This window comes from Podarcis erhardii (assembly GCF_964252035.2).
Source record: "Podarcis erhardii genome assembly, chromosome: 7".
In the NCBI taxonomy this organism is placed as follows: Eukaryota; Metazoa; Chordata; class Lepidosauria; order Squamata; family Lacertidae; genus Podarcis; species Podarcis erhardii.
In genome coordinates this window covers 88,474,994-88,498,600 of record NC_138511.1, presented here as the reverse complement: position 1 = coordinate 88,498,600, position 23,607 = coordinate 88,474,994, and the positions used below count along the sequence as shown (strand labels likewise).

The following is a 23,607-nucleotide window of genomic DNA, read 5'->3' as shown; positions in this document are numbered from 1 at the left end:
AGCGGTACCTATTTATCTACTTGCACTTTGACGTGCTTTTGAACTGCTAGGTTGGCAGGAGCTGGGACTGAGCAATGGGAGCTCACCCCGTCACAGGGATTCGAACCGCCGACCTTCCGAACGGCGAGCCCTAGGCTCTGTGGCTTCCCCAAATTGATTTCTGAACTTTGAATTTTATTGTTATTCATGTTTTTATACTGCCTTTTATGCTGCTTCTACAATTGTTTTAAATTTGTTGTTAGCCGCCCTGAGCCCGGTTTTCTGAACCGGGAAGGGCGGGGTATAAATATTATTATTATTATAAATGTTATTATTATTATTATGGTCCCCCCAAAGCAGAACTCACCCTTCCTCTCCGAGAGGCCCCCGTTGCTGGGGGTGGGGTGCTGCTTCCGCACGGGGAGGGTGCTGAAGGTGCTTGTGAAGAGCACATCGCCCGGCAGGGGCTGCTCAAAGCCGTAGGCGCTGGCATAGCTGGGGTCTCGCCTCCCGCTGCACAGGCTCTCGTCCGATAGCGTCCTCTGCAGGGTCTTCTGAGGGGACTGAGGGCAGGAAGAGAGACACGGTCAGAGGAGACTCGGGAGAGGAAAGACCCGCTGAGACCGGGGACACTCTTTTTTTTTTTTAAGAATATTTATTAAGATTTTACAAGATCATACATACAAAAATACATAATAAAACAGAAAAACAGAAAAAATACAAAATAAAAAAATAAATAAAAATTAAAAAAAAAGTTAAAACAAATCCACTTTTTTTTTGTAACCTTAAACTCATTAGCTTGTTTCTTTGACCTCCTCACACCTCCCGTTTTTGTATTCCCATTAATATAATCAAATCAGCAAATCCTTACCCTCTTTCAATTATCTTAACTCTATATCTTAACATGTTAAAACTCTATGTTTTCACCCATTATCAATTCACTTTTGCATACTCTTTTTAACTTTGTTGCTAATACCACTTATTTTCAATCCAACATCATTTTAACATTCATTAATTTTACAGTGTTTCTGCAGACAGTCTTTGAATTTCTTCCAGTCATCTTCCACCAATTCTTCTCCCAGGTCTCGGATTCTGCCGAGACCGGGGACACTCTTTCTCCCACAGGGGCCAGAGAGACGCTCCTGGGAGGGCCAGGAGCAAAGAGGATGGAGAGCGCATCACCTGGAATCATAGAGCGGAAAGGGAACCCTGGGGGCCATCTAGTCCAGCCCACTGAAATAACGCAGGAATTACAGTGGACAGAGGGCTTAAGAAGGAGATTCCCGCACAATTGCAGAGGAGTCAAAACGGCTCAGAAAAGTCTTCCCAAAGTTTAGGCAAAGAATTCCCTTTGCTGTCATTGGAGCCCCTTGGTTCAGATCCCAACCTCTGGAGCCATGGAAAGCAAGCTTGTTCCCTCTTCTATGGAACAGCCCTTCAGGTACAGTCATACCTCGAGTTACAGACACTTCAGATTGCATTAGAATAATAGAATCATAGAGTTGGAAGAGACCACAAGGGCCATCGAGTCCAACCCCCTGCCAAGCAGGAAACACCATCAGAGCACTCCTGACATATGGTTGTCAAGCCTCTGCTTAAAGACCTCCAAAGAAGGAGACTCCACCACACTCCTTGGCAGCAAATTCCACTGTCAAACGGTTCTTACTGTCAGGAAGTTCTTCCTAATGTTTAGGTGGAATCTTCTTTCTTGTAGTTTGGATCCATTGCTCCGTGTCCGCTTCTCTGGAGCAGCAGAAAACAACCTTTCTCCCTCCTCTATGTGACATCCTTTTATATATTTGAACATGGCTATCATATCACCCCTTCACCTCCTCTTCTCCAGGCTAAACATGCCCAGCTCCCTTAGCCGTTCCTCATAAGGCATCGTTTCCAGGCCTTTGACCATTTTGGTTGCCCTCCTCTGGAGGGTTGTGGACTGCCGAAACCTGGAAGTACCGAAACGGGTTACTTCCGAGTTTCGGTGGTCTCGCATGTGCAGAAGTGCTAAATTGCGCATGTGCAGATGCGCTGAATCACAACCTGCACATGCGCAGACGTTCCGCTGCGGGTTGCGAACCATGTGGGTTGTGAACGTGCATCCCGGATGGATCATGCAACCCAAGCGTCCACTGTATTTGAAGAGGGCTGTCACCTCTCTGTAATCTCTTTTCCGCGCCAAACAGCCCCAACTCCAGCAACCATTCACAGAAGTGTAGAATCAGGGATTTGGAAGTGACCTATTGGGTCATTTAATCCTACCCCCTGCAACGCAGGAATGTCAGCTAAAGCACTTGTGCCACGTGGCCATTCCTCATGAGGCTTAAGTTTCCATCTGGTACGTAGGCTGAGACCCTATCTGCCCGCGGACTGTCTCGCCAGAGTGGTGCATGCTCTGGTTATCTCCCGCTTGGACTACTGCAATGCACTCTACATGGGGCTACCTTTGAAGCTGACTCGGAAACTACAACTAATCCAGAATGCGGCAGCTAGACTGGTAACTGGGGGCGGCCACCGAGACCATATAACACCGGTCTTGAAAGACCTACATTGGCTCCCAGTACGTTTCCAAGCACAATTCAAAGTGTTGGTGCTGACCTTTAAAGCCCTAAACGGCCTCAAAGGCCCAGTATACCTGAAGGAGCGTCTCCACCTCCATCGTTCTGCCCGGACGCTGAGGTCCAGCGCCGAGGGCCTTCTGACGGTTCCCTCATTGCGAGAAGCAAAGCTACAGGGAACCAGGCAGAGGGCCCTCTCGGTAGTGGCGCCCGCCCTGTGGAACGCCCTCCCACCAGATGTCAAAGAGATAAACAACTACCTGACATTCAGAAGACATCTTAAGGCAGCCCTGTTTAGGGAAGTTTTTAATGTGTGATATTTTATTGTATTTTTGGTTTCCATGGAAGCCGCCCAGAGTGGCTGGGGAGGCCCAGCCAGATGGGCGGGGTATAAATAGTATATTATTATTATTATTATTATTCAAATCCCTTGGTCACCCTCCTCTGCACACCTTCCAGTTACCAACATCCTCCTTAAACTGTGGTGCCCAGAACTGGACACAGTATTCCTCCAAGTGTGGTCTGACGAAGGCCAAATAGAGAGGACTATGACTTCCCTCGATCTGGACACTAGACTTCTGTGGGTGCAGCCTGGAATAGCATTCGCTTGTTTTGCTGCTGCATCACGTGGGTGACTCATGCCAAGAGATTCCTAATCGCTCCGCCTTGCTTCCTGGGCTCTGGGAAGGTGGCACGAAATAGCGGCTGGGCCCTCCCGCTTCCTGCCCCCCCCCAGCTCACCATTTATTCAATTCCCTGCCACCTCCGTGCAATTCTGCAAGCGTGCCAAGTACAGTCATACCTCGGGATGAATACGGTTCAGGTTGAGTGTTTTCGGGTTGTGCTCCACGGCAACCCGGAAGTAACAGAACACGTTACTTCTGGGTTTCGCTGCTCGTGCAGATGCTCAAAATGCTGTCGCGCGCATGCGCAGAAGCAGCGAAACGCAACCTGCACACGCGCAGTCGCGTGTTACGTTCGCTTCAGGATGCGAACGGGACTCCCGTTCACGTCCAGAATTCCACTGTACAGTCATACCTCGCGTTGAATGTGCTTCAGATTGAGCGCTTTTGGGTTGCACTCTGCGGCAACCCGGAAGTAACGGAGCGCATTACTTCCGGGTTTCACAGCTCGCGCATGCGCTGACGCTCAAAATGACGTCACACGCATGTGCGGGAGTGGCAAAACGCAACCCGCACACACACAGGGGCGCCGTCACATCTTACGTTCCATTCAGGATGCGAACGGGGCAATGGGAGGGATCCCGTTCGCAAGCCAAGGTAGCACTGCACTGTATTTTTCGCTCCATACGACGCACATTTTCCTCCTAAAAAGTAAGGGGGGATGTCTGTGCGTCCTATGGAGCGAATGTGTGGTTGATTGCTGTCTCCCTTTCTGGCCCCTTGCCCTGGCCTCCGTTGTTGAATGTTCTGCAGACGGAGGCCATTTGTTTCCCCAGTGACGTGTGACTGGCTGATAAGATTACCGTGGTACCTCGGGTTAAGTACTTAATTTGTTCCGGAGGTCTGTTCTTAACCTGAAACTGTTCTTAACCTGAAGCACCACTTTAGCTAATGGCGCCTCCTGCTGCCACCGCGCCGCTGGAGCACAATTTCTGTTCTCATCCTGAAGAAAAGTTCTTAACCTGAAGCACTATTACTGGGTTAGCAAAGTCTGTAACCTGAAGCGTATGTAACCCGAGGTACCACTGTATCTGTCTGGAAACTGTAGAAACGGCTCCCTTTCCTTTCCTAAAGCTGCTGCAGAACTGTGAGTTGAACCCCATAAAAACAGGATTTTTTCCCTTTGCAAAGTAAGCTAAACAACTTTGACCTGATCCTCAAAAAAGGGGCTTTCCCCCTTTCCTCCTCTAAGAACTAGGTGCGCCTTATAGTCGGGTGCGACTTATGGAGCGAAAAATACGGCAACTCACGCAGTGAGTTGCATGTCTGCTGGACTCTGCGTGCTGCCAGTCCCCTCTTCCTCCCAAACTCACCAAATCCCTCTCCTGCTCGGCGGAGCCGCCGTCCATGATGATCAGCTTCTTCAGGTCGTCCTCAATGGTGGACTTGTAGGTCTTGCGTGGGGAGCGGAGGTCACGCAGGGAGGCCCTTAGGCGTGGCTGCCCAAAGACATTCTTGGTGTTCAGGTCCACTTGCCTGGGGGGAGAGAAAAGGGGGTGATGGAGAGGAGAGGCTGCAAAATTCGGGGCTTTTTCACTTAGGGGAGAGGCAGTGTTATCGGAGAACTCTGAGGGCTCCCTTGGACAAAAAACAAGGACACCAGCCAGGAATACCAGAGCAAAACAGCAGCCAGTAGGCTTGGTCTTGATTGAAGACTGTCGTGACAGGACTCCCACCTGCCACCAGGTGGAACAAGATGGAAGCCCCGAACAAAAGAGCCCCCAAACTTTTATTAGCTGCTGATCCCCATGTTACACCCCCCCCCAAAACTACATCACTCGTACATCATGAAAGGGGAGGTCTGGTGGCAGTAATCTGAGCATCCTGGACCCTGCCCCACGGTTCTCCTTGCCCTCCACCAAACACCCATCAAGTGTAACAAAAGAGATCTTTACATTTCCCTGTTTCCCAGCCAAGCTCATCGCACCCTTTTGTCTTCATCTGGGTTTGTTATTTCCGGAATGGCTACCTGTCTGGCACTCAGGTATCAGGATGCCAGGGATTATCACTCAGGCAGAGGGGCTGCTGAGTAGCTGAGCTCACATGTCTAGATGAATTTCTGAAGTTTTCCCAGTGAGCCAGTACAGAGACACATTTATCAGTGAATTCTTACATTTGGTGTCGTGCAGCAAAGGCCCTTGGAATAGATAGGAAGAAACTGTGATGAAGTGTTTTGTGGGGACAAATCACAAAAGTCACAAAAGTGATTGTGCTGGTTTTGGTAGTGGGCTGCATGTGCATGATATCTGCTGGAGGGGCAACGCCCCCCCAACCTATACATAAATATCTGCAACAGTAATACAGCTTGTTCCCTAAGTTGCACAGACTTCATTGGCTTTCCAGAAGCACACCTCAAGAGCCACCTGGTTGGCCATGGTGGGATATGCTCCTTGCTCCCCCCCCCCAGCAGCCCACCCCCCCCATGCCCCAGATGCAGGCCAAGCTGCAGAGCAGCAGGACCGCCTTCATCCATCCAACGGGAGCTGATGCGTTCAAGGGCTGCTGTGGCTGATCTGTCTCTCTGCCCCCCAGCCCCCAACCCCAGGCAGGAGTGCTGGCAAGGGGTCTGCACATGCTCAGAGGCCCTCTCATCTTCGCTTCTGCCTTGCGCGCTCCAGGGGGCGAGTCCTAAACAGACCTCAAAAATCAAGCCCAGCCAAAATGGCTTCGAATGCGCCTCCCTCTTTCCCCGCCCCCCAGCAGAAGGAGAAGGCCAGGCCCCCTACTCACTTCTTGGGGTCTGCAAAGGCCGTGGGCCTGGCAGGGGTCTCCTCGCCCCTCTTCCACCCAGCTGGGAGGTGCTTGTTCCTGCTGCTCTGCTTGGAGAAGAAGGACTTGGGAACAGAGGCCGAGAGCTGGAAGGAGCTGGACTGCGGCATGTGGGGGCCCCGTGTGGCATCAGCCGGGGGCGCCTTATACGCCTGGGCGGGGTACGTGGCCCTGCCGCTGCTGAAAAACAGAGAGGAGGCTCAATTCACCATAGGGAGGGTGTTGGGGACACAGGCAGAGATCGCTAGTGTGATAGGAATTTTGAGGTCTTAGATATATGTTAAATGTTCATAAGTGTACCAACCAAGCACATACATAGATCAGCACAGGAAGACCAACCTGGAACCATTTTGATTCCCAAACTGTCCCAAACTGAGCAAATGTTTTCTCTGCAAGGTCAAAGTGGAAAAGCCTCCCCATTGTCTTTTCCTTCACAAATCCTGTCTTAAGGGTATGTCTGTCTTTGAATAGGGTCAAAACAAAATAAAAAAATTCCTTCCAGTAGCACCTTAAAGACCAACTGAGTTAGTTCTAGGTATGAGCTTTCGTGTGCATGCACACTTCTTCAGATACCTGGTATCTGAAGAAGTGTGCATGCACACGAAAGCTCATACCTAGAACTAACTCAGTTGGTCTTTAAGGTGCTACTGGAAGGAATTTTTTTATTTTGTTTTGACCATGGCAGACCAACACGGCTACCTATCTGTATTTGAATAGGGTGTGAGCCTGTGACCTGGCCCAGGAACTAATTATTTATCACTACAAAAGACTGGCCAGGCTACCCAGGAAATCCAATCAAGTAACCTGCCAGACAGGAGATAAACAAGGACAGGAGAAAAACAATATTCAAATTTCTGTTTTAGACTGCCTTTTATGTGATGTAGGTGTGATGTATCTAAGGGGTGGTCTTAGGTTACACCCCTTCTGTGATGTATGTATGATGTTTCTGGGGGTGGTCTTGATCTACAGGGTGGCAATTTCAAAAGTCTTTATAAGGCCTTGCACGCCATTTTTCTGGGTCCCTCCTCTCTCCTGCGGGTGAGGGGAGCACCCGGTTGCATCAGAGCAATAAAGATCAGGCTTACTAGCTGCTTTGCTTCTCAATATTCTATGGTTGGCCTCTGTTATCTTCTCCTACCAATAGGGAACCTATGTAAGGACTCTATATGGGTTCTTGGATACCCCATAAGGGAAAAGGGCATATTTTTGTTTACAGCACAGACATGCAGCTCCCCCGCAAGGGGGCAGGAGTTCTGTGGGGAGAGGCCACCTGACCAAAGGTGTCTTGCTCGTTCAGCTGCTACCTGGGACCTGTGAAAAAAAGACAGCTACGGAACCCAGAAATTACACAAAACAAAACAAAAGAATTGCCGTGAAAATCCCTGAAACGAGAGGTAATCGACTATGGAATTGAATAAAAAAAAATTAAGGAAAAATTAACCAAAGACTTAACGAGATGCCGGCTACAAAACTCATTTCACGGAACTAATCAGTTTCCTCAGAAGGAAATAAAGAATTTTAAACCGTAAATAATTTTAAGTGATATCAAGCAAACTCAAGAGCAGGTCTGAGACGCTTCCTTGAGTTTACAAAAAAGGTATAAAAACCTCAATGACAAGTTTTAAACATAGCCCTATTTAAGAGAACATTGTAAACCTTAAATGGTTTTCAATGATTCCCAGCAAATTCAAGAGCAGGGCTAAAACACTTCCCGGAGTTTACAAAAAGAAAAACTTACAAAGGAATACTAGATAAGCTGTTTTAAGTTTCAAACAAACTCAAAAACAGGGCAGAAACTCAAAAACAGGGCTAAGTGCTCCTGACTGCTGATGTTAAAGACTGCTACCTGGGACCTGGCGTGCTTGTGGGGAATGGCCACCAGGGGGCAGGAGGGACTGCTGTTTTAGGGCGCCCATTAGGGGGTGATTTGGGGGAGGTGGTTGGGTGGCGTAGGGTTAAAAACATGTTTTTCCATGGTGCATGTTTTAAGCATCACCATTATTATATTTGTTCATATCCCACTTTTCTCCCCATACGGGGACTTTAAGGAGGCTTACGGCTAAAGTAAGAACAGCCACAAACAGAAGGGGGAAAGCAATAGTTGAAAACAATTAAATGTTAACAGAATAGCAGTATCTATATAAAAACATGCAGAATCGTGACAATGAAAACATCACCACCCTGATTAATGCCCTCCCCTCAGATGTCAAGGGAATAAACAACTATTTGACTTTTGGAAGACACCTGCAAGGCACTCCTGTAACTTCTTAATGATTGGTGCTTTCTTGTGTTTTTAATATTTTGTTGGGAGCCGCACAGAGCAGCTGGGGCAACCCAGTCGGATCAGAGATATAAATAATAATAATAATTAGTTAAAGGAAAGGAGGGAAGTCCAGGAGATTCTTTGGAATCTTGTTTCTGTGTTGTATGTTGGATATTTGACTGTAAAAGTTTGATCTGAAAAACCAAATAAATAAATACAGTGGTACCTCGGGTTAAGAACTTAATTTGTTCTGGAGGTCCATTCTTAACCTGAAACTCTTCTTAACCTGAGGTACCACTTTAGCTAATGGGACCTCCCACTGCTGCTGAGCGATTTCTGTTCTCATCCTGAGGTAAAGTTCTTAATCCGAGGTACTATTTCTGGGTTAGCAGAGTCTGTAACCTGAAGCATTTATAAACTGAAGCATCTGTAACCCGAGGTACCACTGTATTATTATTATTATTATTATTATTATTATTATTATTATTATTAATGTCATCAGGATTGTATAAATACAGTGGTGCCTCGCAAGACGAAAAGAATCTGTTCCGCGATTCTCTTCGTCTAGCGTTTTTTTTGTCTTGCAAAGCAAGCCCATTGACAGCTTAGCGGATTAGCGCTATTAGCGGTCTAGCGGCTTTTAGCGATCAGCTGTTAAGCGGCTTATCAGCGGAACAGCTGATAAGCGGCTTAGCGGCTTAGGAAAGGGGGGGAGCGAAAAAACCCCGCGAGAACTCGCAATATTTTTTCGTCTTGCGAAGCAAGCCCATAGAGAAATTCGTTTAGCGAAGCGCCTCCAAAACGGAAAACCCTTTCGTCTAGCGAGTTTTCCATCTTGCGAGGCGTTCGTCTTGCGGGGCACCACTGTAATAGTAATATTATTATTATGATTATCATCATCATCAAAGCACCAGCCTTTCCGTTATCCAAGAGGGACAGGGAGGAGCAAGAAGGCCTTGCAGAGGGTTGAACCCCTTGCAGAGGTTTCCTTTCCAACCCTACAATTCTATGGTTCTAGCAGGGGCGCTCGGGAGAGAGGGGCCAGCCCCAGAGAGGCCCCGCTTACCTTGGCTGCTTGAAGTGGTGGTTCCCGCTGCCACCCCGGGCAGCCCCTCCGGAGCCCACCCCAAAGGCCTTGGGGCCGTGGTAGCCCCAGCTCTGCCCGCTGGAACTGACGGCCGGGGACGTGTCCCTGCGCTTGCCGCTGGCCGCAGCCTCGTGAAGGGCGCCGCCAAAGGGTGGCGGGGCCTTGGTGGCAGGCTTGTCCCTGCGCGAGGAGGACTTGGCGCTGGTGGCGTCGATGCCGCTGTCGCTGGAGCCCCCCTTGGCCAGGGGGTCCGGGTCGGCCTCGGCCGGGTCGGGCGTGTCGAACCAGCGCTCGTCGCTGTGGCTGCTGGAGGCGTTGCTGGAGAGTGTGTTGCTGCTGGAATGGCTGCTGGAGTACTGCCCTTCACCCTGGAAGCGGGGAGAGCAAGGGCGTCAGGCCTGCGGAGGGGGAGGCCTCTGCGGGAAGGGGGTCCCCCCGCCAGCGCGCACCCCAGCTCACCTTGGAGTGCCGGTTGGGAGAGTCCTTGCCCGCCAGCTCCTGCCTGCTCGACCGCTTGCTGCCAGACGGTGCCGACACCCTGGGCTGTGCGGGCACGTGCCAAAGAGGCTCTGCCAAGGTCAAAGGAAGCGGGGAGTCACACCTTCAGAAAGAGCCCCTTGTTCACACACACACACACACACACACACACACACACACACACACACCAGCCTGCCACATGCTCCAGCGACTTCCAATAACGGACTTCTGGCTGCTAGATGAGGCCCAGGGGAAGCCTAAGGGGAAGTCCGCAAGCAGCATTCGAACACAAAACCCTCGCCCCTCCTGCGGCTTCCAGAAGCACAGCTGGGTCCCGTGAGAGGGGCACCCTTAAGCCTGGTCCAAGACGTGAGAGATGGGGCTGAGGCTCGCTGGCAGGGGGCGGGCACGACAGGCCTGCGCTTCTCTCATGAAGCCTCCTTTCCTTGCCCAGAGGCCAGGGCAAGCGCTGCCGCCTCGGTCTCATGGGATGAGTTGCTCCTAGGCCAGCACAGAGCTAGGAATGATTATTTATAATAATAATAATAATAATATTTTTTTATATATACCCTGCCCTTCCCGGTTCAGAAAACCGAGCTCAGGGCAGCTAATAACACATTTTAAACACTTAATTGATGCAACAAAAAACAGTATAAAACATGAATAACAATAAATTCTGAATTCAAAAATCAATTTGGGGGGGGGGAATCCATCCAACAAACATTAGATGATCACCAGCGCTAGCTGGCTAAATTAGTCCTATTTGGGCCAGCAAGGAGATCAGGGGAGAATTAGCTGTGGGATCCCAGAGCGGGTAATCTTCATAAAAAGGGGAGGGGGGGAAGGAAGGGGAATAAAGGCTACATTCAAATTGAAAGCCACGTGGAACAGCTCTGTCTTACAGGCCCGGCGGAAGGAAGTTAAATCCTGCAGGGCCCTGGTCTCATGGGGCAGAGCATTCCACCAGGTCGGAGCCATCACTGAGAAGGCCCTGGCCCTGGTGGAGGATATTTATCACATTTAGATTTATTACCTTTCCCTCCAAGGAGATCAATGGGCTGTACATGGTTCTCCCCCCCCCCCCTTATCCCCACAAAAACCTTGTGAGGTTGGTTGTAATAATAATAATAATAATAATAATAATTGATTATTTATACCCCGCCCATCTGGCTGGGCCATCTGCCTGCCACTCTGGGCAGCTTCCATAGAAACCAAAAACACAGTAAAATATCACACGTTAAAAACACATTAGAAACTTCCCTGAACAGGGCTGCCTTCAGATGTCTTCTGAATGTCAGGTAGTTGTTTATCGCTTTGACATCTGCTGGAAGGGCGTTCCACAGGGTGGGCGCCCCAAATCACCCACATGGGAGCATAGTCTCAGCCTGCAGGTGACCGGGGGGGGGGCATGCAAGTGAAACCCCTTTCCTCCCAGCATCCTTAGATGAACAACCAGAAGCCTGACCCAAATACCTCCTGCCCGCCTGCCCCACGGCTGCGTCCTCAGAAGCCCCATGGAACAGTCTCTCTGGGTGCACCAAAGATTCCTGCATTGCAGGGGTTGGGCTGGATGACTCCTGGGGAGCCCAACCCCCCAATTTTACGATTCTATAAAGGGCTGAGTCCAGGCCCAGACAGAGGGGGGGGGTCCACATGGGCCACTTGGCCCGGGCCTCCGATTCCAAAAGGGGGCCTTGGTCAGCATATTCATCTATATTTTCCATTTTGTCTTTATATGCAGATACGGTTCAAGCCTTGAAATAAAATTACTTGACAGCATAACTTTTGTGAAAATTATTTATATACTTACTTTAGTTATAAGACTTCAGTTATCCCGGGGGTAAAACAAAGGGGGGGCAGTATATCTGAAGGAGCGTCTCCACCCCCATCGTTCTGCCCGGATACTGAGGTCCAGCGCTGAGGGCCTTCTGGCGGTTCCCTCACTGCAAGAAGCAAAGCTACAGAGAACCAGGCAGAGGGCCTTCTCGGTAGTGGCACCCGCCCTGTGGAACACCCTACCAACAGATGTCAAGGAAATAAACAACTACCTGACATTTAGAATAAATCTGAAGGCAGCCCTGTTCAGGGAATTTTTGACATCTTAGTGTATTTTTGGTCTTTGTGGAAGCCGCCCAGAGTGGCTGAGGAAACCCAGCCAGATGGGCGGGGTACAAATAATAAATTATCATCATCATCATCATCATCATCTTCATCATCATCATCATCATCTACCTGGCCCAGGCCTCTGCCTGGCTCTGCAAGGCCCTAGCTGACCCCAACTCAGTCCCACAACCCGCCGCCGCCCCCTGGAAACCCCACACCCCCTTACCAGGCTTGGGCCTCTCCATGGTGCTCTCCTGGCTGGCCACCCCCCCGGAGGAAGAGCAAGAGTCGCCGTTGGAGGCTGCCTCGTGGGCATAGAGGGGGTCGAAGGGCATCAGGGGCCGCTGCGCCTGTGGGGCTGCATACCTGTGTGTGGAACTGGGAGAGAGAGAAAGGAGAGAAGGAATGAGGCAGGTGGCAGCTCAAGAAGGCAAACTGAGGTGGGGGGGGGGCAAATAACACCACCCAGGCTGCCTTCCCCGTTCATTAGCAGGTTTTAAAAATACCAAATTTGTGGCAGGGGGGAGGAGAGGGAAGGAGGGGAATGAAGATGCGCAGCGCTCCTCAGTTCGGTGGCCCAGGCAACGGAGGAACAGCCCAGAAAGAGATGAGCAGAAGCGACAAGGGGAGGCTCAGCACACAGCCCCCCCCCCGACCACCGTTCTCCAGCCCCCCCCCCCAGAGCAGCAACGCTTCACGGCCAGACCTCTCGGGGCAGGAGCTGCAGCGGAAGACTCAAGTCAAGTCCCAGGCCAGAGGAAGAAGATGCCCTCTTCCCCAGTCAGGTGGGCAGGGGGCAGCAAGGGCACCCCCCCCCCAGACCCTCCTCCTGTCCCAAGCTTCAGAGGGCGAGAGAGCAAGGAGAGGTTGCAGCAGGACCCAGTTTCTGAGGCCCTGACTGGTGCCCTGCGAGAGTCCCCATTCACTAGGCGTGCCAGCCGACGGCTAATGCCAACCAGGCTGGATGGAGTGGCAGCAACGGCCCCCTGGAGAAAGGGAGAGGATGCTTCTCTCGAGCACCATGCCATGATGCCAGCCAGCGCCTCAAGCTCAGCCTGCTGCCCCTTCCTGGCTCAACCCCTTCACTGTCCTCTCCGAAGTGGCCCAGCACATGCCAGGCCGACCCGTCGCTCCCCCACACGCCAAGTGCTGCCCGTCTGGCTAGTGCCCCCCCACCTCAGCAGGACTTGCGCCCCTTGTGCTCAGGGTGGGGCCTGGCACTGAAGCGTCCAAGCATTTTGCAGCGGGCACAGTTTGAAGGGGAACGGAGAGGAAAAAAAGGAGATGGAGGATGCAAAATGCCCTTTCCCAGCCCAAACACCTCCACCCGCCCACTTCGCAGGGTATCACAAGGTGCCAGCCAAACCTTCTCTGCCACTTGGCACCTTTTTGTCACACGTTGCAGCGCTAAGAAAAACCTGCGCCAACCAAGGACATCGCAGGAAACAGGTAGGTGCCTCTGCAGCTTTGCTACTTCTTGTCCCTATATCTTTCACAACTGCTTGCCTTGCAGAGTGATGGGTGAAGCCCCCTGCCCTGCTGCCCCCCAACCGACCTGGCAAGACGCCCCTGCTGGGGTGGGGTGGGGAATCTTCAGCAGCCTGGGAACGAAGGCCAGTGCTCCCAGGGCTGGGGTCCCAAACTCTCTCTGCGCTGAGAATCGAACCCTCTGCCCTTCTTCCCCCCTCGCTGCAGGGCCTTGCCCGGTTTCCACCTGAGAAACCGATGTGCAGAGACCCCCTTGGGGTTGCCCCCCGCCCCCGGTGCCTACCTTTCCGGAGATGGCTTGTAGCGGGCGTAGGCCGACCCCGCCGCTGCCCCAGAAGAGCCTGGCATGGAGAAGCTGCCCGAGGGCTGGCGATAGGACAGGATCCTCTCTGCCCCAGGCTGCGAGGAAGAGAGCGCTGGGGGCGTTTCTGGGAAGCTCACTGGCCTGGCGGGGGAGAGAGAGATAGAGATAGAGATAGAGATAGAGATAGAGATAGAGATAGAGATAGAGATAGAGATAGAGATAGAGAGATATGTATCAGGAAGAGGGACTTCAGCGCTCTCCCTGGAGCCCAGCAGCGCCTCGGCAGGCAGCTCCGCACATGGGCGTGACGCCAGAGCCTCTTCTGAACATCCTCAGCAGAGAGAGATAATGGAGCAATTAGTCAAAGGGGGGGGGGAGGCAATGGGAGAAGGAAAGAGCTTGAGTCATGACCCACAGGGCACATGCGCTCTGCGGCAGGACCGTCCAAAGGGCACTGGCAGGCAGGGAGCGCCACCGGGAAGCTCCCAAGATGTTGGATGCAGCAGCAGCAACAGGAGGGCGAGGCTGCCAGGGGGGAGAAATTGAGCATGCCAAGCGCCCCCCCCCCACGCCCAACCATCCTCCTCCTCCTCCTCACCTCTTGCCATGCAGGGACTGGGGCTCTCGGTAAGGGGCCACGGCGCTCTGCTTCGGGGTCCTGGTCAGGGACTGGGACTGGGCGTGGCTCGGCTGCGAGGAGCCGTGGGTGGCAGAGCTGTTCCACTGCCAGGCGGAGTTGCTGCGGTAGGGGGGCCGGTAGCCCACCGGCAGGCTCTCCTGCTCCCCCTTGGCCTCCAGGGTGCTCATCTTGAAGGACTCGGCCCAGCCCCTGCAGAGGGAGAGAGCAGAGCAGAGGCGCACTGAGCAAAGCTCTCCACCGTCCACACGGCACGGGGTTGGGCTGGATGACCCTCCGCACCCCTTCCAACTCTTCCTTTAGAGCAGCGGTTCTCAACCTGTGGGTCCCCCTGAGCTCTGGCCTTGCTAGCTAGGGGTGATGGGAGTTGTAGTTCAACAACATCTGGGGACCCACAGGTTGAGAAAGGCTGCTAGCACCATCGAAGTTGCCCTCATGGCCTCCACCAGGCCAGAGGCAACGTAAGCAGATCCTAACCCTAACCTTAAGAACCCAGGAATCATGATAGACTGCCTCTGGAACTGGAGGCTCCACAATAACAAGTAAGAAGAGCTCGGCTGCTGGATCAGGCCCAGACTCCTGTTTTCACAGGGGCCAACCGGATAATGCCAAGGTAAACCCGCAAGCGGGATATGAGCACAAGAGTCCTCTCCTCATCTCCTGTGACTTCCAGCAATTAGCACTCAGGAACGCCGCTGCCTCCAACTGTGAAGGCACAGCATAGTCATCCTGGCTAAGAGCCATCGACAGCCCTCCCCTCCTCCTCCATGTATTTCTCACATCCTCTTTTAAAGCCATCCCTTGCTCCTGTGGGAGGGAGTTCCACAGTCCAACACTGAGCTGCATGAGGAAGGACTTTTCGGTTACCTGAGTCATGCACACGGCAGGGGCTGCCAAGATGTGCGGCTTATGAAACAAGGAGAGAGACATGTGCTCAGAGAGATGGTGGGGAGCTGTGCTCATTGACACCCCCCCAAACACACACTTTGCAGCTCCGATCCTCCAATGGCCTGATGTAAGAACTTCCATGCAATTCTTGGAAGCAAAGAATCACGCTGAGTCAACCTTTGCAAAGATCTCTTGCCATGACTCACACTCCACTCTCCCCATCCAGCACGTGTCTCTGGGCTGCCCCCCAATTCCAAAAGGAGCCCCTCTTTTCTGGCTCTCTCTTGGGAGACCCCAGGAGGGTTCAAGGCCAGCGGCCACCTCTGCACCAAACCAGAGCTTCCGGCGCAGCGGGAAGGCTGGCTTTCAGAACGGGAGGGACAGCCTCCAGGCTCCGTGGGATTGATGGAGACACCCTCCCGCTTCGTGATGGGCTCCCGCTGGCCAGGTGGGTCTGCACCCATTCCTCTGGGGTGCTACTCTTTGCTGGGGGGGGGGCACAGCAGACGGAGCTGCAAATTTCACTCACCCAGGCAAGTCTCTAGCAAAAGCGAGCATCTGATTCCTCCCTCCACCAGCTGGATCTCCAAAAAGCAGTGCTGGGAAGGATGAAGTCATTGGCAACAAGCCTTGGCAGGGGGAGCCTCCCGCCCCCCGGCAACACCTAGCGCCGGAGCCGGCTTCCAGGGCCCAACAGCACCACCCCACTCAAATTTCAAGGCCGCCAATACCTGCCTCTGCTGTGGGAGCCCCACTGCCCACCCCCTCGGCTCCGTGGTGAGCAAGGACAAGCAGCCGCCTTAGTGTCAGTTCAGCCATTGTGCTCGTGCGCTCTGTTCGGCAAGGGCAATTTGGTTGGGGGGGGGGCGGAAGGAGGGCGGACTTGCCGGCAAGCCGAGGGGTGCCTCAACTTGCTCTCCCAACCACACCTGGCGAATCAGGCAGGAAGCTGGAGAGGCCAAGGGCACAGCTGGTGCTCGCGAGGATGCTACTTAACTCTTTGCAGGCTCTATGCACCCGCCTCCTCTAGAGGAGATGAGTAAGAGCAGCCCACTCGCAGGCGGGAGCGGAAAGGGGCCGTGCAGGGTGGAGAACTTCCCAACAAGGGGAGTCTGGGAAAAGCCAGCATGAAACGCTCGTCGTCCTCACCCCCGGCAGCCTCGCTCGCTGCAAACGCAGCTTTTCACATCTAAAGTGCTTAAAAAACAGGAATCACAAAGCTCGCTTTCACCCCTTGCTGTGGAATTCCCTCCCCGCAGCTTCCAGCCGGATGCTGAAGTCACACCTGAGATGTGTGTCTGCAGGACGCACCCTCTTCCCATGGCCATTATTTGTTCTGGCTGCTTTTAATTCTGGGTTTTAAAGTGCCGTGAGCTGCCCTGGGGACGTGCCGGTGAAGGGCAGGTAATAAACCTCTGACAACCACAACAACGACAACATTAATGTTTACAGATGGGAGGCTGAGTCGGCGACCTGCCTGTGGTCAGCTGTGGCATGAAAATCCAGAAGCCCCCCCACCCTCACCCCCACAAAGGGTCCATGTGTAAAACTCTTCCCCACCGCTTGGCCATGCAAGAAGCTTCTGGCAAGAAGTGTTTGGATGCTGTTTAGCGCAGGATCAATGTCAATAGGACAATGGCTTAAGAACCAGAAATACCATATTTTTCGCTCCATAAGGCACACTTTTTTCTTCCTAGAAAGTGAGGGGAAATGTCTGTGCGTCTTATGGGGCGAATGCATGGTCCCTGGAGCCGAATTGCCCAGGGGCGAAAAGCAGATCACGCAATGGCGCAAAAACATGGTTACAAAGCACGGATCCACATGGATTCTCAGGATTTTTGCATTGGGCTACTCCAAACTCACCATCAAATCACATGTTTGTGGCCACAGCATGAACCACAAAAATCTTGTTTTCCTCCTCTAAAAACTAGTTGCGTCTTATGGTCAGGTGCATCTTATGGAGCGAAAAATACGGTAACTCCATCTCTACCCCCCCCCCCCGCCGACGTCTTGCTCACCAGAATAAGAGTTTGCTCAGTAACTAACAGGACATCTACCACTGGTCTTGCAACGACTGCTCCCAAGCATCCACTGACTACAACCTGGGAGAGATGATGCGCAGGGGCCGGGCTCTGTGCTGCCCCCCCCCCCCCCGCCAGACCCTGGACTTGAGCTGGGGACTGTTCCCTCCTGCTCTGGTGACTGGGAGGCCAGGAGCGGATCTGAATCCTTAACCAACATCTGAAACGGCTCCTCACTCTCCTCCCCCAGACTCCTCAGGCGCAAAACAGCTGTACGCCGGCATGGTTACGTTCCAGCAATGCAGGGTGCGGCCCGGATTCTCCCCCAGGGAGCCCTCATTCCTGAGCAATGCAGTCAGTCCTGAGTAGGGTGTCAGCACACCCGTCCTCACTCTCTGTTAGCCTCTGCTCCCGGGAAACGGGCGGAAAGCATCGTCCCAAGACAGAATGGCCAAGCCTTTGGAAGAACAAGTTTTGTTGGAGGAGGGCCAGCAAGGCTTCTTCAGGGTCAAGTCACAGAATTCTAGAACTGTAGAGTTGGAAGGGAACCCTACAGTCACCTAGTCCAACACCCTGCAGTGGCTAACCTGAAGGAGCGTCTCCACCCCCATCATTCAGCCTGGACACTGAGATCTAGCTCCGAGGGCCTTCTGGCAGTTCCCTCTCTGCGAGAAGCCAAGTTACAGGGAACCAGGCAGAGGGCCTTCTCAGTGGTGGTGCCCACCCTGTGGAATGCCTCCCACCAGATTTCAAGGAAATAAACAACTATCTGACTTTGAGTAGACATCTGAAGGCAGCCCTGTACAGGGAATTTTTAATATTTGATGGTTTATTCTGTTTTTAATCTGTTGGGAGCAGCCCAGAGTGGCTGGGGAAACTCAGCCAGATGGGCGGGGTATAAATCTATTATTATTATTATTATTATTATTATTATTATTATTATTATTATTATGTTCTATAAGCATAGGGACGTGGGTGGTGCTGTCGTCTAAACCACTGAGCCTCTTGTGCTTGCCGATCAGAAGGTCAGTGGTTCAAATCCCCGTGACGGGGTGAGCTCCCGTTGCTCAGTCCCTGCTCCTGCCAACCTAGCAGTTCGAAAGCACGTCAAAGTGCAAGTAGATAAATAAGTACCGCTCCGGCGTGAAGGTAAATGGCATTTCCGTGCGCTGTTCTGGCTCGCCAGAAGCAATTTAGTCATGCTGGCCACATGACTCGGAAGCTGTTTTTTAATATGTGTCTAGATTCCACCATATGCGGTTTTTTTATATGTGTCTAGATTCCACCATGGACTGGTAACTGGTTAAGGAACAGGAGAACCAGGGAAAAGGATGGAGGTATGTGGAAAATTCCTCAAGCATCGCCTGGGCCTCTGCTTGCTAACTTGTTCACATATGACCTGGAGTTGGAGGAGAGCAGAAGGGGGCCAAATTTACAGATCACATACAGGAGCAAAAAGGGATTGTGAGGAATTGAAACTAGAGTAATGTGAAGCCCATTGGCTCAAGATATTTCCTCACTTGACATGTGTTTAGGGGGAGCTGGAACTGGCAGTGACTGACCAGGAACAAGATTGTGGGGGTGTACTGAATTAGCAAAATCCAAACGTTGACCCAGCCATTCTGACTTCCGTGCACAAAGCTTATTGCAGAGATTAGATGGTAGTCAGTCTTTATTGAGTCTTTATCTTCACTGAGCATTTGCTCTGATTGCTTTATGGGGCGCTTAGACAACACTGGGGAGACATGGGTACGCTGTGGTCTAAACCACAGAGCCTAGGGCTTGCCGATCGGAAGGTCAGCGGTTCGAATCCCTGCGACAGGGTGAGCTCCCGTTGCTCGGTCCCTGCTCCTGCCAACCTAGCAGTTCGAAAGCACGTCAAAGAGCAAGTAGATAAATAGGTACTGCTCTGGCGGGAAGGTAAACGGCATTTCCGTGCGCTGCTCTGGTTCCCCAGAAGTGGCTTAGTCATGCTGGCCACATGACCCGGAAGCTGTCTGCAGACAAATCTCGGCACCCTCAGCCTACAGAGCGAGATGAGCGCGCAACCTCAGAGTTGCCTGCGACTGGACCTTACAGTCAGGGGTACCTTTAGACAACACTGAGCCTCCATCCTGCCCCTTTCCTGATTTCTAGGTTTCCCCTCATTGCTCATCCACCCACCTAACATTTCTCAATGCATTTCTCTGTCACTTTCCAAACTGCAAGAAGTCTCTTCTGAAAGATCTGCTGCGCTAGGGAGACAAATGCCACAAGACACACAAAATCCCCTCTCCCCACTGCTCCACCACTTGGGGCAAGGAGCAAGGTTGAGCGACCACCTCCCCACACACCCTGAAACGTCCTGGGCCTGCAGCAACTGGGACCTTAGGGTGACGGCTGGGCAATTAATAAAAACTGTAACAGCACAGCTAAAGGTAAAGGGACCCCTGACCATTAGGTCTAGTCGTGGCCGACTCTGGGGTTGCGGCGCTCATCTCGCTTTATTGGCCAAAGGGGCCGGCGTACAGCTTGTGGGTCATGTGGCCAGCATGACTAAGCCGCTTCTGGTGAACCAGAGCAGCGAATGGAAACGCTGTTTACCTTCCCACCGGAGCGGTACCTATTTATCTACTTGCACTTTGACGTGCTTTCAAACTGCTAGGTTGGCAGGAGCAGGTACTGAGCAATGGGAGCTCACCATGTTGTGGGGATTCGAACCGCTGACCTTCTGATCGGCAAGTCCTAGGCTCTGTGGTTTAACCCACAGCGCCCAGGCCTAAATGGATATGTTGCTTGAGGCAGAACTGAGCGTCCACTGCAACATCAGCCACAAGTCTTGCCCATCACTCACGGGGACAGTAATGGAGACCTGGGCACCACCCAAATGATGCTGGGACTCCAACTCCCATCAGTCCCAGCCAGCATGGCCAATATGGGAGATGTAGTCTACCTGATCGCTGAAGAATTGATGCTTTTGAATTCTGGTGCTGGAGGAGACTCTTGAGAGCCCCATGGACTGCAAGAAGATCCAACCGATCCATTCTGAAGGAAATCAGCCCTAAGTGCTCACTGGAAGGACAGATCGTGAAGCTGAGGCTCCAAGACTTTGGCCACCTCATGAGAAGAGAAGACTCCCTGGAAAAGACCCTGATGTTGGGAAAGATGGAGGGCACAAGGAGAAGGGGAGGACAGAGGACGAGATGGTGGGACAGTGTTCTCGAAGCTACCAGCATGAGTTTGACCAAACTGCAGGAGGCAGTGGAGGACAGGAGTGCCTGGCGTGCTCTGGTCCAGGGGGTCACAAAGAGTCGGACACGACTAAACAACAGTCTAACTGAACTTCAGGATGGCCCTTCCTCAGGAGAAGGCAGGATCTCCTCCACCAGAGGCTGCACAAGCTGTTTGCCAGGGACCCTGAACCAGCCTCCTGCCTTGCAGATCAGGCACTGACAACACAGCTTCCGCAGCCCTTGTCAGCTCTGCAATGTGCAGCGGGAGCAAAAGCGTGCAAAAGGGGTCCATGCGAAGCCACCCGATGGGCACAGCACAAGGGTTTGGTGCAGAAAAAGACAGCTGTGTGGTGCCACAGGGGTCCTTTTGCTGCTGCCAGCCTGCCAGGTGTTGGACGCAAAGCAAGGCCGACGTTACCTGCGAGGGACGCCATCCTCATGCGGCGGGACGATGACCACCTTCACCGTCACAGAGGTGCGCAGCCAGTCAATCATCTGGTCGTGGCTGAGCGTGACCACGGCCACCTTGCAGATCTCCACCAGCCGGCTGCCCTGGCGCAGCCCTGCTTGCCAGGCAAAGCCGTAGTCCTCCACCTCGGCCACCGTCCCGTCAAACTTCACGTGGAAGCCCAGCTGCCCCAGCCCGTTCCTCCGCAGCGTCATCTCCACCGTCTCGCAGCCAGAGGTCATGACCTAGGGAAAGAGTCGGAAGGGGCAAAGAAGAGTGGAACCGTAAGGAACCCCAAGGGTCATCTAATCTAACCCCCCAAATTGCAGGGATCACCGCTCAACCTCTGCTTAAGAAACTCCAATGAAGGATTGCACCCCATCTTCCAGTGGCAGGCGGTGAAATTTTTCGTAGGGGAACAGTTACGTCCAGAGGCACTGGTTTGCCAGGACACGTGTGTGATGTTGTGACGTCCCAATGTTCCACATGTGAGCATCATGCAGAAGCTTTCCAGGCTCTGGGAAGGAGGCGCCGGGCTTTAACACTTTATTAATTTACTGGGAGGGATGTGGGTTGCGCTGTGGGTTAAACCCCAGAGCCTAGGGCTTGCCGATCAGAAGGTCGGCGGTTCGAATCCCCTTGACGGGGTGAGCTCCCGTTGCTCGGTCCCTGCTCCTGCCAACCTAGCAGTCCGAAAGCACGTCAAAGTGCAAGTAGATAAATAGGTACCGCTCCGGCGGGAAGGTAAACGGCGTTTCCGTGCGCTGCTCTGGTTCTCCAGAAGCGGCTTAGTCATGCTGGCCACATGACCCGGAAGCTGTACGCCGGTTCCCTTGGCCAGTAAAGCGAGATGAGCGCCGCAACCCCAGTCGGCCACGACTGGACCTAATGGTCAGGGGTCCCTTTACCTTTACTTTAATTTACTGGGAACATTTAGGGGACCAGTCTAGCCCTCGCAGTCCACCAATCACATGCCACTGCCACCTTCCGAAGGAGATCGTTCCACTCTGCAGCGGCTCTGACTATCACAAAGTTATTCCTAAGCTTTAGTTGCAATCTGCTTTCCTCTCCCCCCCCCCAATTTTATTTATTTATTTATACTTATCAGGTTTATACATTTCATTAATTTTACAATCATTTTAGCATTTCAAAGCTTCCCCCTCTTTCTGCGGTTCCTTGAATTTATTTTTTAATATCTTCTGCATATCCAAATTCATTTAATTTGCTCATTTAAGTAACTACTTTAAATATATACCCTTATGAAACTACAGGTTATTACAATAACCCTGCCAATGTTTTTACCTGTCTGCAATTTATCTGTAAATATTCAGTAGACCAGTTCCGTTTATTATCTCGATTTCTCTGTAACGGCTCTGATCATCAGGAAGTTATTCCTAAGCTTTAGTCGCAATCTCCTTGCCTGTCATTTGAAAACACTGGCTCATTTGAAAACTCCCACTTCCATGGGACAGCCTTTCAGATACAGTGGTACCTCGGGTTAAGTACTTAATTTAATCTGGAGGTCCGTTCTTAACCTGAAACTGTTCTTAACCTGAAGACCACTTTAGCTAATGGGGCCTCCCGCTGCCGCCCCGCGATTTCTGTTCTCATCCTGAAGCAAAGTTCTTAACCCGAGGTACTATTTCTGGGTTAGCGGAGTCTGTAACCTGAAGCGTCTGTAACCCGAGGTACCACTCTATTCTTTCACATCAACCCCAGTTCTCTTTCCCCCAAATCCTTCTACCACTCCTCCTAAATATGGCTTGGTTTCCCAACTTGGTTTTAAAATCCCATCCGCTCCACGCACGCAAGCAAAGGGCCCAAGGAGCCACGGGTCCTATCCTGACTTAACGTGGATGTCACTGACCTTCAGCCGCTGCACAATCTCCTTGATGTCCTCCGGGTTGCTCTCCAGGGCCCGGATGAAAATGTGGTCCCCACGCCCGTAGAAGATCTTGATGCTGAACGCGTCCGGCGTCCACCCGATCACGTCCGCGCAAAAGCAGTTGAAGACCACCTCCTTGGTGCCCAGGTCCAAGAGGACGACAAACTCGTTGGAGATGCCCAAGATGCACTCGATCTCCAGCCCCTGGGTGTAATCCTGCGCCTGCACGTGCCACGCAATGGCCCCGGCGCTGTGCTGCTCGGCCCCCGGCCGGGCTTTCGTCTTCTCCTTCTTCTTGGAGGCCAGCGAGATCAGGTTAAACTTCCCTGTGGAGTCAATGGGCGTGCTGGTGACGCAGTTCTCCGCCAGGTCCTTCAGGTACTCCTGCCGTGTCCGCGTGGCCATCGTGTGGAACTTGTCCGACTTGTGGGCCGCGTTCTCGGCGTTGATCACCTTGGCCAGCAGGAAGTCCCGGAAGACGTCGGATTTGTGGAAGGCGGCTCGGCTGGGGATGGCTGGCCCAAAGGGAGGGACGTCTTTGGAGCGGGTCACCGCCACACTGGGGACATGGAAGGAGGGGGGGGTAAGCACAGCTTGGACCAAGCAGAAGGCAGGAGCCAACCGGCAGTAAATCACTGTAAATCAGTAAATCACAGTAAATCATTCTGGGCTGGATGACCCTTGGGGTCCCTTCCAAGTCTATGACTTGGCTGAGGGTCAAGCCTCATGAGTCCAGCAGTTCATCCCTGATAGGTCTTGCCCCACGGATCAGTTGCCCAGACTGAAAGTTCCCACCTCCCCACAGCCA

General features: G+C 52.5%; 1 protein-coding gene across 2 annotated transcripts in view; it reads right to left on the bottom strand.

Annotated features, from left to right (window-relative positions):
• The window catches only part of SIPA1L3 (signal induced proliferation associated 1 like 3), a 105,917-nt gene that overhangs the window by 16,251 nt on the left and 66,059 nt on the right, over positions 1-23,607 (bottom strand). For both annotated transcript variants that reach the window (XM_081868643.1, XM_081868642.1), the window contains exons 8-17: positions 22,782-23,358; positions 20,885-21,159; positions 14,307-14,537; positions 13,688-13,849; positions 12,143-12,294; positions 9,796-9,905; positions 9,316-9,704; positions 5,948-6,166; positions 4,531-4,693; positions 347-542 (exon numbers count right to left, since the gene is read on the bottom strand). In XM_081868643.1, the coding sequence (XP_081724769.1) occupies positions 347-542; positions 4,531-4,693; positions 5,948-6,166; positions 9,316-9,704; positions 9,796-9,905; positions 12,143-12,294; positions 13,688-13,849; positions 14,307-14,537; positions 20,885-21,159; positions 22,782-23,358 (2,474 nt within the window). The remainder of the gene's footprint in view (positions 1-346; positions 543-4,530; positions 4,694-5,947; positions 6,167-9,315; positions 9,705-9,795; positions 9,906-12,142; positions 12,295-13,687; positions 13,850-14,306; positions 14,538-20,884; positions 21,160-22,781; positions 23,359-23,607) is intronic.